Below are 18,815 nucleotides of genomic sequence, written 5' to 3'. Positions count from 1 at the left end.
GAAAAGCATGAATGATCTAGAAAACTGTGTGTAAAAAATATTTTCCATTTTCTTGTATAACAAAATTCTCTGGATTTTACATGCAGCCTTTTAAGCTGATGACAGTAAGCTGAATGTAAATGTACTTCTATCTCAATGAAAAAGTGCTTCCAAGCAGTTTCATATGCACTGTTAAAAAAAGCCAGAGAAGCCAAGATAAGCACCCTTTCAGTTGGCTGGTGCTTCCCTTGCCATGAATTTTCAATCTAAGCCAAACCATGTTACCACTTCACAACTGGGAAGTTTAAATAAAACACACTGAAGCCCCTCCACCCATCTGGGTGCTCTGGTAGCCCATGCAGGAATAACAGAGCTCTTTGAATTATTTGAAAAGTTTAAATTTTGGAGGCTGTCATGCAGGACCAAACAAGCACAGGGGGAGAGCTGCAGCACTGCTCTCCCACCACCAAGAAGGAAGCAAGAGCTCAGCTACACCACTGACAGCAGCAAGGAGGATTTTTAGGAGAAGCAAGTCATTGCAAACACATTCCCAAAGAGCTGAAGCCCTCCCTCCCCCCCCCCCTTTTTTTTTTTTTTTTAAGGAAGCTGTGCAGTTGTCTATAATCCTAAAAGGATGCAAGCAGCTTTTGCCATCTTCCAACACCGTTACATACCTATGGGCAATGCACACCAGGAGAGCCTGCCCAGCCCGAGGCATCACAAAGCAACACGCTCATTCGCACCGCGAGGCCTGAGCCAAGATGCATCTTGATTTACAGACTTGTGTTCAGCCAGTTCTCCAAGGCTGACACACATTACCAGGATGGCACAATCCACCCACCTGAACCTGCTTCACAGCTATAAACAGGCTTGGCACATGCCCTGATGAACCTGAAGGCTAGTACCTTTTCAGCAGACAGGAGGGGAGGGAAGAGGCAGTGACGGGGCTCGAGGTGACAGCGCAAGCAACGCGGTGCTCATGCTTTAGAAGTAATCATTTATAGTTTCATTTACCTTCATTTCTGCTGAGCTCAATGTCGGCGAACAAGCCGATCTTAATGATCTGCCAGAGAAGCCCAAGGACCAGGTGGGGTTTCCCTTCCCTCAAGTCCTCTGCACCAATATTGACAACATGACACCCGATGGCGGATGCAGAATTCAATGCCAGGTTCAGGTTCTCCTGCGAACAGCACAGCCGAGTGAGACACAGCCAGGGGAGATGCTGCTTTGCCTTTCATCCAGAACCAGCAAAGAGGAGATTTCCCCCTCGTCCTTGCTCCAACATGAGCAGCTCGGAGGAAACACTCCCGGCCGCCTTCCAGCTGAAGTTTTAACAGAGCTGTGGTGGCAGCAGGCTGAATCAATAAGAACTGAACTAGGCACCAGGGTTTAATTTCAGCCTCTGGTATTTAGTTTCAGCCTCTGAGTTAGTTGCAACTAGTGGCGTCAACAAGAATAAGGCTAGAGAAGTGTTAAGTTATACGCACACGCACGCACAGGCATCCTCACAGAAACAACCTGTCATACTATGAAATGAGTCATAGATAACCAACGCCCATAACCATATTGTTTTAAAAAGAAAGCGCTGTATGTAATCACTGCAGCAGTATCGGGTGCGCATGGCATTTCAGCCATTTTACCCATTTTGTCATTAAGTTAGCATTTTTGTCTTTTGAACTGTACCCACAGCACTGTCAATTACGCACAGTACAAAACTGCCTTTAATAATTAAATGCAAGTTATAAAACTCGCTCCTTTCCAGAGTTCCACAATAATGCCTTGAGCCACTACACTGTTTTCATTGATTCTATCTGAATACGAATTTCAGCAAAAATACAGAAATGTATTATACCTGAATTATGAATGGTGTGAGTTTCTTCTTGTTAATTGCTCTTTCATCAATCGTGTCCGGAACAGAAAGATTAATCATTTTGCTGGTAGGAGGAAAAACAATAATATTTGAACAACATTTAGTATTTAATCTCAGCAAAACTCAATGCACCGTTACAATACTCACCACAGTACATTTCCTTTTGCTTGTTTGGGTTTGTGTTGTTTGTTTGTTTGTTGTTGTTTTTTAAATCAAGGTTGTGTAAATCAGGAGTTAATATTTATGTTATCAAGAATGTATTTGTAACTAATAGTTAAGCCTGAAACCTTAAACATGCTACTGGCCACTACTGATCTCAGCCGCTGGGGCAAAAAGAGCACATGAATTATTCACAGCGCAGTCACTGAACTAGCGAAGACTCATTGCTCTGTTGACATCCACCGCAGATTCTAGTAAGACAACGCACTTCCTCCTATTGTAAAGGTGTACTGCTGCTGGCAAGAAAAAACTGCCCCCAAAAAGCACAAACATTTTGAGAGCTCAGTGGGGAGCATGTGAGCGCAATGAATTTTTAGTCAACAGAAAACATGGCATGTTTTTACTTTATATTATGAACTACTTCCTACTCAGTTCAGTCTTTGCCTGAAGACCTGAATTACTTGAAACTAGGGAAATAAAAAAATAAAATCACAAGCTAAAGAAAAAAAAAAGAAAATAAATGAAAGTTAATGGGCAGCCCACTAAACGTCTTTTGTGTATTGATACAGAGTTACTGAAATTCCAGGCTGATCCAGTTCTCCGTTATATTAATTCACTTACATTTAAAAAACAATGAAAGACAAAAGAAACCCCATACATAGAAGGCAGCTGGTGTTTAGCAGCCCAGGATGCCTTCTATTTTCAGCATGCAGCAAAACAAGTTACTTTACTAACTTAGTGCAGCTATTATCAAAAGCAACAAGAGGATTCCCAGAAAATCCATTTTGGGGTTAATTCATAAGGTCACTAACATTTCCACAGAGGTTACCATCTGTCTGAACATCCAAGAAAATGGGCTATTTAACACATCTGCCCTCCCCCAAGCCACCTAGCATCAGGCTGAGTTTGCACCAGGACAACTTCTGCTCCCACAAGACACCTTCTCCCCTTCAGCAAACTCAGTCTCAAGCCCAAACAAAAACACTAAACAAAAATACCAGTTCATGAAGTGGGCATCAAAGCTGAAGCATAATGCAATGACAATGAAAGCCTGGGTGACTGAGCCCCTTTTTATACATGCAAAACATTATGCACACACACTAGTCACAAAAAAGCCTAGAATAGGATGAAAATTCCCCTAAGTGCAGTTTTGGGAAGTTATTTTGGTGTGTGGGGGTTTTTTTGTTTGTTTGTTTGTTTTTTAAATTCAGGAGCCATCATGACTTACCATAGCACAATCCCATCTCCCACAGCTTTGAACAGGTCATCTGTATTTGGGTTCATTGGAATAACGTGCCTACAGTCAGGATCATTTTCCAGGGCTTTGTTTATCCAGTTTACAAAGGCATATTTTTCTTCCTCTAAGATAACCAATTGTAAATTTAATACAGGCTTTTTCATAACATAGCAAAGATTTTCCCAAAAGAATCAGTGTACAATAGCCCAGGGAAATAAAAGCCCCACTATCATTACCACGCTATTTTATTAGTCATACAAAGTTTAAAGAAATATGACTTTCACTTCCAATTACCTGTTATTTACTCGTTACTCAACAACTTTATTATATGCAAGTGTGACACAAGGACTTCATCAGCAAGCACAGTTAACAAAACAAATAAGCACACATTTAATTTACACACTGCTAATATTGCATTACCCTCTAATTATGTCCTGCTCTCACCTTGACGTGAGATCATTCAGCTATCGGAGAACAAAAGCACAGCACATGGCAGGGCAGTAGAAATCTACTGGTTTTGGCATACGGCCTCCACTCACCCAAGAGAGGCACTGAAAGGCAGAGTGATACCTGAGTAGGAGTGCTGCGTTCCCTCGCTGGAAAGCTCTGAGGTCCCCCCGATCGCACAGATTCCTTCCTTCCTGTTAATTGCTTTTCTGAATGTTTTAGCGATATCGCTGCTTTTCACCTCTTGGAAAATCTACAATTTAAAGTGCTCTGTTAGCTAAGAAAAACTTGTCTTCATAAAATGAAAGGACCACAGAAGCAGTTATTTCTTCTCGGCTTCAAAGCAAACTTTGTAGTAAAATCAGCAAATGCGAAGGGCCCAGCAAAGGTGTAGTGGTATTAAATTTAACATGAATAGTGGGCAGAGAGTCGTCCCACTCTCTCAAACGCATATTGCAAGTGCCTACTGAAACAGAAGCATTAGGCATGAAGTACCTCACATACATTTACCTTTTTGAGTAGATTTCAAGAGACCATGAGAAAAAAAACCGTGAAACCTTTGCAGTCTGAAAGCAGGTACACATGCAGCAGTTTCCGCAGGACCAAAGTTGATAAAGCTGTTGTGCAATTTTAACCTTTCTGTGTAAGCCAGATGCTCGTGTGACTGTGACTTTAGTTCACACAAAAGACTTTGTCCACAACCCAAGAAACAATTCTCTGTAAGTGTATAACAGTCAAATCTGCAATAATGTGTAACAACGAGCGCTCCAGGTAAGGATTCCTCCTCCCCCAACAGCAGGCTTGGGCTAACTGACCAAACACCCTCACGTTTGAGGGCAGAAGAGATGCTTTAGTGCAGAAAGATTACACGTGCCATTTGCACAGGTTGTATGTTACTATTAGTGGTCCTGAGGTCCTACAGAACTGAGCAACTATTAAAAAAAATACATTCAATGGCTTGAAAGCCTACTGTAACTCCCTCAAAACTTAACCAAATTAGTTGCAACCACACTGAAAACAAATGAAACGTATGCAGGTTCTCTAAACACTACTCAGAAAAAGGCAATGAAACAGTACTGTAAAGCAGAACAACAAAAGTGCTTCTGTTAAAAAGAGAGGAGGGGACTTGCCCACCTGGCTGCAGAGGTGTCACCGCAGGGCCAGCCTGCTGGCTATCACACCTTACCTGTCCCTTAAACACAGGGAAGGTGACAAGTCAAGATGTTGATGCAGTGCAGTTAAACTATCTCCTGATGGCATGCAGAGGTTTTGCTCACCCCAGTGATCCGGTAGAGCTGAGTGAAGACTCAAGAGCCCAAAAGTTTTGGGTTTTCTGGTTGGTTGGTTTTAAGCATAAGGATTTTGATACAATTGATTTATTTTAAAATTTGCTGGACTAATTACTGGTATTGCATACCTTCTTTGAAAATATGTGCTTTAATGCTGAGATACCACTAAGTCACTTGGCCCCAACCTCAAGTCAGTTCATGTCATCCTTTGTACCATAAACCCCAGCAAAAGTGCTCAGAGTTAAAAAACAGCAACAGTTCCGTTTGTAAAAATCCTACAACTAACCATTGCTTCTACTGTTTAGCTTAGTTGCCCGTAAGACCTTTCATGTTTACTCAATCATTGGTACCATTCAAATGTGACAGAATAGATTTATTTCTTCCTTCCTAGTGCAAAGTTAGAGTTATGGACCAGCTCAAACCAACAGCTGAAACATGCACCCAGCATGCAAGTGTTCACAAACTGCAAACAAACTCCAACTTACTAGTTGACTCCGAACTCAAAAGTTCAGAGGGTCTGAAAACAATTAAGGAACAGAAGGTGAAGATGAAATATCAAGAAAAATAGTTGACATAAAAACAGCTCCCTCAATGTACTGCACATACTTTTACTACTCTTTCAGCATTCAGAGTATAAAAAGGATGAAGGGATAGATATTGAACCAGTATCTCAGAAGTGTTGTGCTTTTGTAAAAATAAAAAAAAGAAAGAAAATTCTGACCTATTTCTACAGAAAAAGGCTGAAGGTTAGACCCATCCTCTAGCTTCTCCTATCTCCTTACTCCTGTTCTTCCCTTTTAAGGCAACAAACAGATCTGAAGTTTCCTAGATCATCATCAACATCTCCAAGTGTGTCTTGAAATGCCCTCTCAAATCTTTAGCAAATACTTGTAATCCCATTAAACTGAGAAAGGAAATTATACTGCTTCACTGGGAAAACAAGCATTCATCTATGTGCCTGGAAAAACTGAGTAGCTTCCAGTCAATACTGTAAGCTTGGAGAACTGGAGGTCTTTTTTCCAGTTGTCACCTCATGTGGAAATGGTCTTTCAGCCTCCAACAAAGTTTTCAGACAGGAAAAGCATGTGGATTCTTTTTGGTTTTTTGTTTAAAACCCAACATATTTCCCCTCTGTCCAATTCTAAAGGCTGGCAGTGACAGCACAAAAGACTGGTCATATGCAGAGATCTGTACAAAGAACCGGTTTTTACATGGCAAGTCCTCAAAAGTCGTAAGTCCGTAAAAAGAAAACTAGGATTAGGGTAAGTGGCCAAGAAGCCAGGTTCAACCTCTTCTACCCCCTTCCTTAGCTTTGTCTAAAAAGGGTCCCCCCAGGCTGCTGGAAATTCAGAAATACCACTTACATAGACAAACTCTTCAAAACTAATCTTCCCATCTTTATTCTTGTCGCTGTCGATCATGAGCTTCTGGATGATCTCTCTCACTTTGTACCCAGGGAGAGGCAGGTTGGCTTCCTTGAAGAGCTCGTGCAACTCGTAGTCGCAGATGAACCCGTTGCTGTTGAGGTCTGAGGAAGAGAAGGGGCAGGAGAAGGTTTTAGAAATGTGCCAGTACCCCGGCAGGACCAGCCCCAGACAGCGGGGCAGAAACACAGCCCCCATGCTCAAAAGTGCTTTATGGAGAGCAACCTGCACGCTGGGGACGTCTACGAGACATGGAAGTAAGGAGGAATCTCCTAGCGTGGCCTGTCACAGCACACCTCTTTTGGGGCCACATTGCGTAGACCATTCATCTTTGCTGAAAGCAAGATCCATGCAGGACACGGACACACAGCAGGATAACCACAGCAAAAATACCAAGCCCAAGCAGTACACTATTCAATAGACACAACCAAGAATACACCAGGAATCAAAGGCACACGGTAAATACTGTCCTGGTTTCGGCAGGGATAGAGTTATTTCCTTCCCAGTACCTGGTACAGTGCTGTGTTTTGGATTTAGGAGGAGAACAATGTTGATAACACACCGATGTTTTAGTTGTTGCTAGGTAATGCTTACACTAGTCAAGGACTTTTCAGCTTCCCATGCTCTACCGACTGAGAAGGCTGGAGGGGCACAAGAAGCCGGGAGGGGGCACAGCCAGGACAGCTGCCCCAAACTGGCCAGAGGGACATTCCACACCATGTGCCGTCATGCTCAGCACAGAAACTGGGGGAAAGCTGGCCGGGAGGGCCGCTGCTCGGGGACTGGCTGGGCATCGGTTGGCGGGTGGTGAGCAATTGCATTGTACATCACTTGTTTTGTATATTATTATTACATTATTATTATTTTATTTCAATTACTAAACTGTTTTTATCCCAACCCACGAGTTTTCTCACTTCTACTCTTCCAATTCTCTCCCCCATCCCACCGGGGAGGGGGGGAGTGAGCAAGCAGCTGTGTGGTGCTCAGTTGCCGACTGAGGTTAAACCACAACAATACACACAGCACATCCTCAGAGAGGGTCCCAGCACAAGCCATGAGATCTCTCTGGCTTTGGGCAGCAGCAGCTTCAAAACAGAGCTGACCAGGATGGCTCTCAGCACACATGACCAAGTCTGGTGTAGAAGTTTCACAACAGAGCATCTGCATTTTCATAAATGATCTCCAGAGTGTTTCTTTTTACATCTAACTGCAGCTGGCTTTTTGTGTTAAAAATAGACAGTAATGAAACACAGCACTTCTTACTTTTTGAACTGAAAACACTAAGTCAGCTCTGCATTTACATTTTTTTAATCATGTTGATAATGATGTTCTCCATTTATCGCTGACAGAAAATTGCAGCCAGATATTTTAATGCTGCCCAAGAATGCTCTGCAAGGACATTTGCTTTGACAGTCAAGCACCAAGCCACAGCAGCACTGCATGCTTAGGGAGATGTTATTGCCTACTAGATTTGGGAAGAAAGAAAACAAGAATCTAGTGTGAATCTGGAGCTTTTCACATCAACAGATCCCAACCCCTTTGGGGATGTCATCACATCTATTGACTGCACAGGGCAAATCCATCAGCCCCAGCCTTTCTCCAGGCAAGTGAGGTTTTGCTGCCACCATGGACAGGCACAGGCTGTGTGCCTCCTTCCTCAGGCTAACCAGGTTGAGCAGACAGTGTGGTTCACAGCATGGCTAGTACTCAGGCTTCGGCAGTCGGGTCCACGAGCAGCCAGAGCATTTGAAGCAGTCCGACAGCCCAGATTCACATCCCAAGACATAAGTATGACCTGCCAGCATGTTTGGAGAGACAGGGATTCAGGGCATGGTGTGCTGTTACTGGCTCGGCAGTGATGTTAAAATCCCTTTGCTGTAGGCAAGTATCACAGACAGGCCAGGGAAGTTAATTCAGTGCCTGAGCTGCCATCTCCTCCCCAGGGCTGGGGCCGTGTGGAGATACCAATCCTGGATTACTGCTGCTGGTGGGGAATACCTGGATGGGCTGAGGAGGTGGAGATTTGGCAGTCTCCTACAATCGTCATTCAACCACAGGCTCTGCAAAGTCAACAGTGCCTGTACTGAAGACATCAGCCCAGCTCTTTAAGGCTAAATGAGAGCAGTCTCTGCATTTAAGCAGCTGCGCTACCTTCTCCCCCACCTCCAGAGATCCTGGCACTATGATGGTGCACTGCCAAGTGCAGCTCACCACCACCAGCTGAACAAAACCACGCAATGCTGCAAGGCACCCGGCCCCACTCGGCTTCGCCCAGCCACTGTTCTGCCCATATTCCCCACAGGAAGATTTTTCTGCTATTTATAAGGCAGCAGCCTCTCCCTAAGGCTGTAGAGTTAAAGTCCACTCAAGCAACAGCTTCTGCTGCCCAAACAGCCTCACAGACTGCAGGCTGCTGCTGGCTCCCCAGGCTGCGCGATGGAAGAGCTGCACCAGTCCCAGTATTTAGTTTTGTTCAAGAGGGAATCCCACACCACAGCCACTGGGGTGAGTATTTATGCTTAAAGGGAGATACTTTCAAGAATAAAAGAAAACAATCAGGATAGCTCTAAAGTCCCTCTTTTTTTTTTTTTTTTTTTTTTTTTAGCAAATTTTGAAAGTCAGTTTACTTTTAATGAGCTGTCAGTGGTGGTTTTTAGGTTTTATTCTGCAGCAATGTTCCAGCAAGCATCACGTCCTCACCACCACTCCAACCTTCCTCATTTTCCAGATCCATATGGGATTTTAAAATTGTTTTTATAAGTTAGCAAGAAGGTGAAATTCAAATGCTTAGTGACAAACATCCAAAGTAACACAGTGCAAACCTGTACTTCCTCCTACACCCCAGTCCCTAGGTCTCAAACTAAAGAGCAGCATCAATTCCAGTGGATTAATAAATACATTAAACTACTTTATGAAATGTCAGTGTTTACAATAATGCTGATGAAATAAAGTGGTTTGGGCCAATGATTAATGATAGCAACAGGCTGCTGTCTGGTCTTCAATTTTAGAATTTTATTCAAAAAAAATATAAGCTTACAAAGGCAAGCTTTATTAAACAGTCCAGCCTGAGATGTCATCAGCGAACTATTTCCCCTCTAGATAAATCACAGCTTCTTCCATTACAGTTTTCTTATTACTAAATCTAACTCCACAACATGCATCTTTTCCCTGCCTCGCAGCCAGTAAAGAAAATCAAGCAAGAAGGGATTTGCTAATCTCCAGGGTCTACAGACCCGAAACAAAACTTTGCTTTCACCCTCAGCATGCCTACAGCCAACACCCATTGCTTTAGCCTGTGCTTGACGGAACTGACCACAATCCTTTGCCATGCTGCCAAATTAAGCAGGCAAATCCAGAAACACCTGTTCATCACTTCTTCCAATCAATCCACCACCTAAAAAAATAAGTTTTACATCTATCCAAATGTTAGTAGGCAAAGGACAGAGAAGATAAGACTTCTTAAGATAAGATAAGAAGATAAGAAGAGAAGACAGAGAAGATAAGACTCCAAAATACATATTGTATCCTTGATAGGATCACGGGTGTGATTTTGATTCAGATTTGGTAAAGGTTTTTCTCTTGAGATGTCTAGCTTAAGCATTCAGAAGTGCTTCTGAACCAGGCTTGCATATGCCACGTCTGAGCCTATTCAGAAGTGAAAGGGAAAAACACAATATATGGTATTTCATGAGGCAGAAGCCCGTTGGGTGAGACAGTAGGGAACTGAGCTCCAAAGTCCCATCTCTAATACATTGGAGAGATGCCGGGTAAAAGGATGCTTAAACCTGTTCAGAGCTCAGTTCTACATATGAAGCCCTGCATGTCTTTTAAGGGTACAATCTAGTTCAAGGAATTAATCCCCAGCCTTGCATTTATATTGGTTTGCTTGCAGAACAGAAGCCATAACTTAAAAACACTGATTGAAATGCAACTGAGGAGTTAGCCCAGGCCATTGTCTGTCCATCCACACTTGCTCGGCAGACCTCAATCTCAGCCTGCAAACATCAAACAGGGCTGCAGGGCAGATATCAGGAATTTACTGCAGTCTGGGTCAACATCTGCCCATTTTGAGGGTTTTGTTCACCCCTGCAAAGAGGTATCTTCCCAGTCCCCTGGGTGTGCCTAGTTCAAAGAAGATTTACCTCTGCTCACTGAAAAAAAAAAAAAGAAATTAGCAGCTCTGCAGCACGAAGCACCATCTGAAACATGCGCTCACATGTGAGCGCATGCGACTCAGGAGCATAGCACCAGGAAAGATGCTGCCCATCAGGAGGGGCTGCACACCAGTGGCTCTCAGCACCTGCATCGGGCTCAGACAGACACACATAATCAAGCGTGAAGGACACACACTGTTGAGTAATGCACCTTAACTCACTCTAAACCCTTGGGTCTCAGGACCTAAGTTCTTCCAACTCTTAATGACATCCCAAACACCCACCTGTAAGAGTTAGTCTTCCAGAGTATCCTGGGAAAAAAAAATTAATCACTGATTTACTTCATAGATTAAAAGGGCATCTATGTCCCAGACACTTTGGGAACTGGATTTACATACAAGACAGGTCTGTTGGTTCAACTGCAAGACCTCACACCAAGTTAATGGTTTTGCAGTAAAGACGCTCTTATTTCAAGTTTTAGCTTCTTGGCCACAGAAGGGCAGATTTAAGTGTTAAAGCCTGGTGGACGTGCTAGCCCGTGGTTTTAGCTTGGTAGCAGAGTCGAGTAACCTTAACTAGTGATTGACTATGTGGTAGAATACGGATCCATTCTTCTCTTTACAGGGCTAAAGGCTTCTTGACATGTTAACATGACAAATAGGCCTAAGACCCCTATCCCACAGGCCAGCTGCTTCCCTTCCCCGCTTTCTCTGTTCCCCCTCTGGCATCACAGTCAAACGTACAAAGTAGCAGCATTAAAAAAAAAAAAAAAGTAGTCACCTTTGCAGCACCAGCAAGTTCCATAATTATTTCCAGCATTACTGCAGGCCCACCATATGGTGCCTTGCTGGATGTCCTGCAACAAGGCTAGACTTTAGACAGAAGGTGGTCTAAAATCCTTCTCTAACAAAACCTGAAACGGTATTCAACAGCTGAAGAGGCTGTCAAAATAGAAGCTATCCCAAATTAAATCCTTCGGCGTACAGCCCAGAATTACTAATGGAAGAAAGCGAAATTGTTTTAACAGACAAGCTACAGCCTGGATTCATTATAATCCGCCTGATGGAAAGGAAACTACAGCACATCTGAAGTTTCCTATTTCTACTGAAAGATGCATGCACACCAGCGCTCTAAACCTGGGAAAGGTCACTGCAGTGATGTACGGCACCATCTTCTGCCCATATGCAGGTGGCGCAGCAAAGCCACAATAAACAAAACCCAAAAGCTGTTTCAAGCTCTGGCTTAGCTTCCTCCAGACAAGTACTTAAAATAGCTTAAATAACAGGATGCAAGAGGGGAAAGTAACCCACATGTTTCCTTTTAAGGATATATGCTCAGCAGGACATACTCTAGCAGGATCACAGATCCCTATTTGCCTTAAGCTAACATTTCGGAGCATTGTTTTTACCACCTTGCAGCAGTCAACAAAGTGTTCAGCTGGGTTACGATTTTTAAGTACTTCATGTTTCCAGAAAAGATGCTTATCTCTGCTATCAGAAGCAGGGAGAAAGAAGACAAATAAACAGAGCAAGTTTGCAGATTTTGTTCTGCCATGCCTCCCCTGTGAAGTGCCACTGTTTGGCCAAGTACATACATACACACACCTGTTCTACAGAACAAATTCAGAGATCAGCTGAGATTTGGAGCAACCTGCTCTTCTTCCACTAACCTGCGGGTCATTCAAAGCCTAATCAGTTCTTAAGCCCCACTTAATTACTTTTTTCAGATTTTAAATTTTTTTTTTCCCCCACTGCTGCTTACCACTTGGATCACTTCCAGTACAAATACCTGGTTGTAGGATGCTGGAGCTGCTTGTCTGAGCTGTAGCTGACTTTAGTGCTAACTTTAAACCATGATTTCTCACCCGTGGACTGCTTCTAGTAAGCAGTAGTTAGTCTGTGGGACTCTTGGCTTTTGCTGGCTGTCAGAGAACAGCACACCAGCTGCATGGGAGAGAGGGGATCAAGTGGCATGGAAGGCAAGTGGTGACAGGGTACATAGCAACACACCTCACTGCCTTCCAGCATCACCAGATGTCTCGATCTGGTCCAGCTGCATACAGAAAAGCTGGTCAAACACACGCCTTTAAAGTCCCATCAACCTACACATCCAGAGCAGCAACTTGCCCCATGCTAGAGTTAAAGCAGGTCTCCAAGAAGCCCATGCAGCCACGCTTTGGAGTGGGGCACATCTTGGTGAGCAGAAACCACCCCGTGAGACACTTCCTCCTCCCCACATCTCCTTTACAACATCCTAGAAGCCAACCAGCTGAGCTTTGCTATAACCATGCTTCTCAGTTGCGTTCCAAGTCTTCCAGGTAGCTGGGAGATAAAAGGCAGGCTTCATTTTAAATAGCAGCCTTAGTCCAACTTTTCGTCACATTCACTAGAGATGGCATTAGAAGTTCCCAGTGAGAGTCAGTCACCTAATTAGCCACCAGTTCTATATCCTTTAGGCAAGAATAAAAGGAATGAGAGCATTAAAGACACTCCTGACAGGTGTGTCCCACAGCAATGCTTGCAGGCTGTACCATGCCTAAAGCACACAAAACAGAAGGCAGCTGAAAAGGTCTTAGCAGATCCCATCTCACTTGTGGGTATGTCCAGGCTAATTATCACATTTCTCAATAATACTTAAGTTTTGACACTGCTTTTATAATTTAAAACCAAACAGGGACCCACCTCCTGAGCAGGGTGAGCTGGTTTCTGAAAACAAACCAGGATTTGACTTGAGTTTCTCCGTGTTTCCAGTGCAAAGGCAGCCAGCCAACGTAATCTCGATAATTTCCCCACACACTAATGACAAAAAGCCACCACATTCCAGCCAGGTTAATCATTTTAAGTTTATCCAAGGACAGAACGGGCTGCCTACATCCCAGCCTTATTAAGGTGTGCACTCAGAGGCACATTAGGCAGCAAAAAGCATGATGGTCACTCATCTCCCTCTGCTGCAGCGCACTTCCACCTGCTGGAAAAGTCTCGGGAAGAGCAAGACAGGAGAGGGAACTGCCTAAAATGCAACTAGCTTCAACAGGGAATACCGCTCCATGAGAACCAGTCATCTTTGAAATTCATATTTCTCTTTGCAAATTTAGGGCAAGTGAGAGTTTTAAAAGCCACCCTGCTCTAGAGGGCAGTTTACCTGATACAGATGCAAGGCACCTACCAATTTGTATTACAACCAGTGCTCAAGTGATGCCGATATCCAGTTAGGAAAACGAAATACTGTCTCTGATCACTTGTGCAAGTCATTCCTGGCCAGTGCCAGTCCTGGGTGTGGTTCCCCAGCTGCATACGCTGACCTCAGCCCACACTGCCATGTTCCAACTCCCATCCCACCCCTCCCTGGCATTTCTCTGATCCTCCAGTACGCCATATCAGGAAACTAAACCAGCAGAAAACAATTTTCTCCATGATGTCAGTTTTCTGCCCGTTTCAGCTTCCCAAAGCAGCCTGCCAGAGGCCTCTACAATGCCAGGGCAGGGGGAAAGCTATAAGGTAGGTGGGCTGTGCAACCCCTCGAGCACCGCAGGCTGTTAGGGAGGTGAGAACCAGAGAAGAAATAGAGCCACAAGAGGGCAATGCACATGCACTGCAGCCACGAAGCATTTTATTATCACCGCAAGTTGCTCCATAACGGCCAGGTAAACAGACATTAATTAGGTTTTGCCTACAAGCTCACCAAACGCAGTGACTCAAATGCACCTGCACAAACCAGAAACGTAGCACGTACATTTACCATCTCCACAGCTCAGCCAATTTGCCAAAACCGGTATCATCATAACCAAGCACTGTGCAAGCCCTGAAGTGCTGCCTGGGCCAAGGTAATGCAATGCCTGTTTGGATATTTCTTCTGCCATCAGGAACCAACAAAGCCCACCCTGGAGCAACAGGGCAAGTCTGTCTGCCAGTGCTCTCCAACAGCCAGACTGCCCACATCCCTTCCTTTGTGCTCCTTGGATAGAAGTGACAAGCCAGAAGCAACAAGGCTGCCAAGGGACTCCTTGGCACAGAGAAGATCATGAAAGCAGCAGACTGCCCACGCCCTGCTGGCACCGCTGCTCACAGGGGTGGGATAAATTCATTTCAAATCTACAGCAGACAGGAGCAAGGTACCCTCCTCACTGAGACTTACCAACTTTGGCAAAGGCCTCCTTGAGTTCCTCCAGCTCATCTTTGGAGATTTGTGTGGTGTTGGCCATCTCATTAATTTAGGGAGCACCTAAACAGAGAAAAAGGACACTGTGTGAAACCAGGCTGCATTCAAATGCATGCAGTTTTGAACAGCAGTATAGCAACAATCAGTATCAAGGTCACTACAGTTCTTGAAGCCACGTTTATCTTTCCATTAAGAAAACAGATGTGTGAAACTCAGAAGATGGGAAATGCACTCCTTAACAAGTCAAAAATCCCATTAGCCTTGTTAATATTTAGCTCTGTGTATTTATTTTATGGGCTATGCTGTTCTGCACACATTAAGGTACCTGCTACCAGTGTGTTCTGTAGGTCAGAATAGCTCACATATCCAGGGATTTTCCACAACTTTGAACAAAATCAGAATCCAGATTTAAAATATTAATGCAAGAGATACTGACCACTCTGCCTGCCTGTGTCCCGAGAGCACACAGCTACCAAACCCAAATAATAAAGATTCTGAACAGTACCTGAAAAAGGTCTTTTAGCACAAAGTAGTATACGTGATATTGTTTACAAAAAGGAAATAAGTCTGTTTTTCTACAAGAAAACTGTTTGAATAAACACTTGCCTATTTCCCCAGCGTCAGTCTCTCAATAAACCATGTAAGCAACAGGCTGTTTGCACTGCCACTGACCCTCCTCCACCCTCCTGAGCAAGGCACAGCAGGAACGCCGCAAGCAAGTGCGGAACAGCAGGCATCAGCCACGCTCAAACCCCGAGTACACAGAAACTCCGCTTTGATCAGATCTGCTTGGTGTTTAAGAAACAGAGAGGATGAAGCATACAGTTCCTACACCCATCTGCTATAATCCTCCTTTCCAAGCACTGATTAGGTGCCACACGGCCAGCCTGGACAGGAGGTATCACCATAAGGATGGGAAGAGGCCAGTGACCTGCCCACATCCCCTTCCCACGACATTCATGACGGCAGCATCAGATGCCCTGTTGGCACTTCAGCCAATACGACCAAGAGAGATCAGTGATTGATGGAACAATGCAAACAGGGCAATCCCTCTGCACGTACAAAAAGGTAGGCACTGATAAGCACATTCTAGCACACACACTAGCTCTAGCTCAGGGTCTTTAAAAGTGGCGATCTGGGCAGGCTCAGTGCAACTTCAAATGAGATTTGCATCCCAAGATTTTCCAGCTCCCACTTTGATAGCTACAATCGCTATAAGTTGAGAAATAAAAGGTTCCTCCTCTGCCTATGGGAACAGACACAGCTGCCTCCTCCTCTGTAAGAAAAAGGATGAGGGGTGAATTCAGGTTTACAGCCTGTCAGAAGGCAGGATCCTGAACGGGCTGGCTCGCTGCTCAACCAACAAGAGGCTCGGTTTCACAAATGTCTGTGCTCCGATTAGCAAGCCTCTTTTGTCTGAGGCTCCCAGCTGCCTTCACAAGCTCTTGTTAGCTTAAAAACACAAGTTTGCCTGTAGCTGTAAATATTCATTTTCTGTAACACTTAGTCTGGAAAGAACGAAGTTGTTAGAGATGAGAGCGATGGGCAGGTGTGGCAGTCTGGGAAAGCAGCTCAGACAGGTGCTAGCAGCAGAGAAAGTCAACAAGAAGTTGCATCACTGCAGAGACATGAAGGAAAGCACATCAGACCCCACCTCCCAGCATCTGCAGAGCTGCCAGCAGACACAGCAAGATGTTTAACAGTCAGTAGAAGCCACCAACAGCAAGATAGCAAACTTCTTCATTGGGCTCGTACTGCAAGAATAGGGCAGGGGGAGAAATTGCAGCAAAGCTGCATCAGACTGACAGAGGGAAAAAAAAAAAGCACCATAGTAAATTTTTTATACTGTTTCACAGATTACAAGTTAGGCTAGTTGACCAAGGAAATGCTACCATGCAGGTCCTTGCAAGATGCAGGAATGCTGCGTGCAGTGCTGCCCATCTTGCTGGATGCCCAGTCTGCCAGTCTGGGACCTACCCCCATTCCTGAAGCAGCCCCTTCCCTGCAGCACTCCTACGGGTGCCCCAGCAGCCCGAGCCTCAATGCCACCAAAACCTGGCTGTTATTTCCAAGGGATAAAGGAGTTGCTCAGCAAGAAAGTCAGCTCTGAGCAAGCTTGGTGCATGCTATGGGAGGTGGATTTCACAACTGGCAGAAACACTTGGGAACACTATCGGGAACGGAGACAGTTTTGGCTACACAGGCAGGCAGGGGGCATGAGCTGCCAGGCAGGAGAAGCCGAGACTAAGAATTCAGCCAATGCCCCTTCACAAGTTCTGCCTTCTTCCTAGTCCTCATTTGCACCAATTCATTTTCAAACCATTAAGATTTCCCTTAAAGAGGAATTTCCAAAAGCATCATTATCTAACCACTTCATTGGAATTTAATTTGCTGCTGACTATCTCTAACATCTTTAACACCAAAACAAGCAGCAAACACCACCATAAGCCAAGAGCTTTTAAAAAAAAAAACACAACAACACTGCTCCGTTTGACTTTATCAGGGGAAAAAAAAAAAAAATAATCACACTCTGGATATGCCTTGCAGTTGTTTGTGTGGGTCTTCACTAAAAAAAAATTTTCCCTTCCAGCCCCTATGCTGTTCAGCTCAGTTGGCAAGTCTATAAAACAGGTTTACCTCTCAGTTTTCTATCACTTCTTCCTTCTCTGTTTCTCTGCTTGAGAGGAGAGGGAGAATTTGAACCAAGAGAGAAAAAGCAGACACCTGCCCTTGTTATAGCTGTCTAGGAAGGGGAAAGTATGTTATAATATAACAAAATAGTATATGAAAAGGTTAGTGGGCCACAAAGTTACAAGTTGACAGGGACTGCTAAGCTCCAAAGCAATTTTACAGAGTTTTTTTGCAATGGAGAGGTATTACACCAACATTGGCACACTGGGCTGGGGGGCAGGGAAGATTCTCAGTTTTTTGTTGTGTGGGGATTTTTTTGTTTGTTTGTTTTTAACAGCTGAGTCTAGGGTATTCAGAATCCTGTTTTTCATTCAGTTGCATTTTTAAACAAGAGGCTTTCTCTTCACAGACATGAAAAGCCCTTTTATCACAGTGGCATAGGGATCACACATCAGCTGCCTCACTCGAAGCCCTGTGGGGACACAGCACCACGCTGCTCACGCCTCACCACGTCACACTCACTTCTACCACGAGCAAAGCCTCTGCCAGGGCATGCAATGACACCCAGAGACAAACTCACATTTAAAGACCCATTTTAGAGCGAGGAAGAGAGAACGAGGAGAAAAGACAAGACAGAAGTGAGCTAGTGATCCCATACTCATTTTACACCCTGGTGACAGATGGTCCATCGGTCAATGCACACATAAGCAGTGTATAAGGAAGCAATTCCTACTCCAGATCCTTTTTGCTCTTGCCTTCATTCCTCACCCCACAGAAGAAAAGCAAAGGCAGCCCCGTAACACATAGATGCACAAAAGCAGCTTCACAGAATCGAGTGGCTGGCAGATGGTGCAGCCTGTTTCTGTCCTCTGAAGACTTCATTTTGTGCTGCAGATCAGAGCTGCTTTAAGTGCATCTCAGGTTTTCGAATATCAACTACCTTCCCAGAGAGGAGCTTATAAAGTTTCTGTGCAAACAAGTTTTATAGCTTCTAAACACATTGCAGTCACTGAATCAGAGTTAGTTTATTTGCTCTCCAGACAGAACTGCAATATGGGCAGGTCAAATAAAGCTGCCCCAGCCCGTGTGTTTTAACAGCTGTAAGCCACCTGGAGACATGCCATTGCAGCAGGGACTGTCACCGGAGGGATGCCTCCACTGCGGCGCTCAGCACTTCCAGCACAAGGGCCAGAAGCTAACCAGGACATTTGGGTGGATTAACTGCTCAGACAGCAACTTAAAAACACTCAAGGCCGGAGGAAAAAGTCCCCAAGAGGGGAAGCCCTGGGAGCTGCATCCTGCACAGAGGATCTGCCGAAAATGTGGGGCGGGGGGGAGGAGCATTTGCACATCTCCTTGAAAGCTGGAGGATTACTTCAATTTTGAAAGCACACGGCAACCAAATATTTCCCGACAGCCACTTGAACACTTCCAACAGAAACAGAGCTGGAATTTGCTGCTGATCCA

At 44.5% G+C, this 18,815-nt stretch overlaps 1 protein-coding gene across 5 annotated transcripts in view; it reads right to left on the bottom strand.

Annotated features, from left to right (window-relative positions):
* Positions 1-18,815, bottom strand: part of PLS3 (plastin 3) — a 54,724-nt gene that overhangs the window by 8,262 nt on the left and 27,647 nt on the right. For all 5 annotated transcript variants that reach the window (XM_076346876.1, XM_076346877.1, XM_076346878.1 and 2 more), the window contains exons 2-7: positions 14,694-14,780; positions 6,346-6,509; positions 3,816-3,945; positions 3,237-3,369; positions 1,832-1,913; positions 994-1,159 (exon numbers count right to left, since the gene is read on the bottom strand). In XM_076346876.1, the coding sequence (XP_076202991.1) occupies positions 994-1,159; positions 1,832-1,913; positions 3,237-3,369; positions 3,816-3,945; positions 6,346-6,509; positions 14,694-14,760 (742 nt within the window). In that variant the 5' untranslated portion in view covers positions 14,761-14,780. The remainder of the gene's footprint in view (positions 1-993; positions 1,160-1,831; positions 1,914-3,236; positions 3,370-3,815; positions 3,946-6,345; positions 6,510-14,693; positions 14,781-18,815) is intronic.

Source organism: Aptenodytes patagonicus, chromosome 9 (assembly GCF_965638725.1).
Source record: "Aptenodytes patagonicus chromosome 9, bAptPat1.pri.cur, whole genome shotgun sequence".
Classification (NCBI taxonomy): Eukaryota; Metazoa; Chordata; class Aves; order Sphenisciformes; family Spheniscidae; genus Aptenodytes; species Aptenodytes patagonicus.
This window is presented reverse-complemented; position numbering and strand designations above follow the sequence as displayed.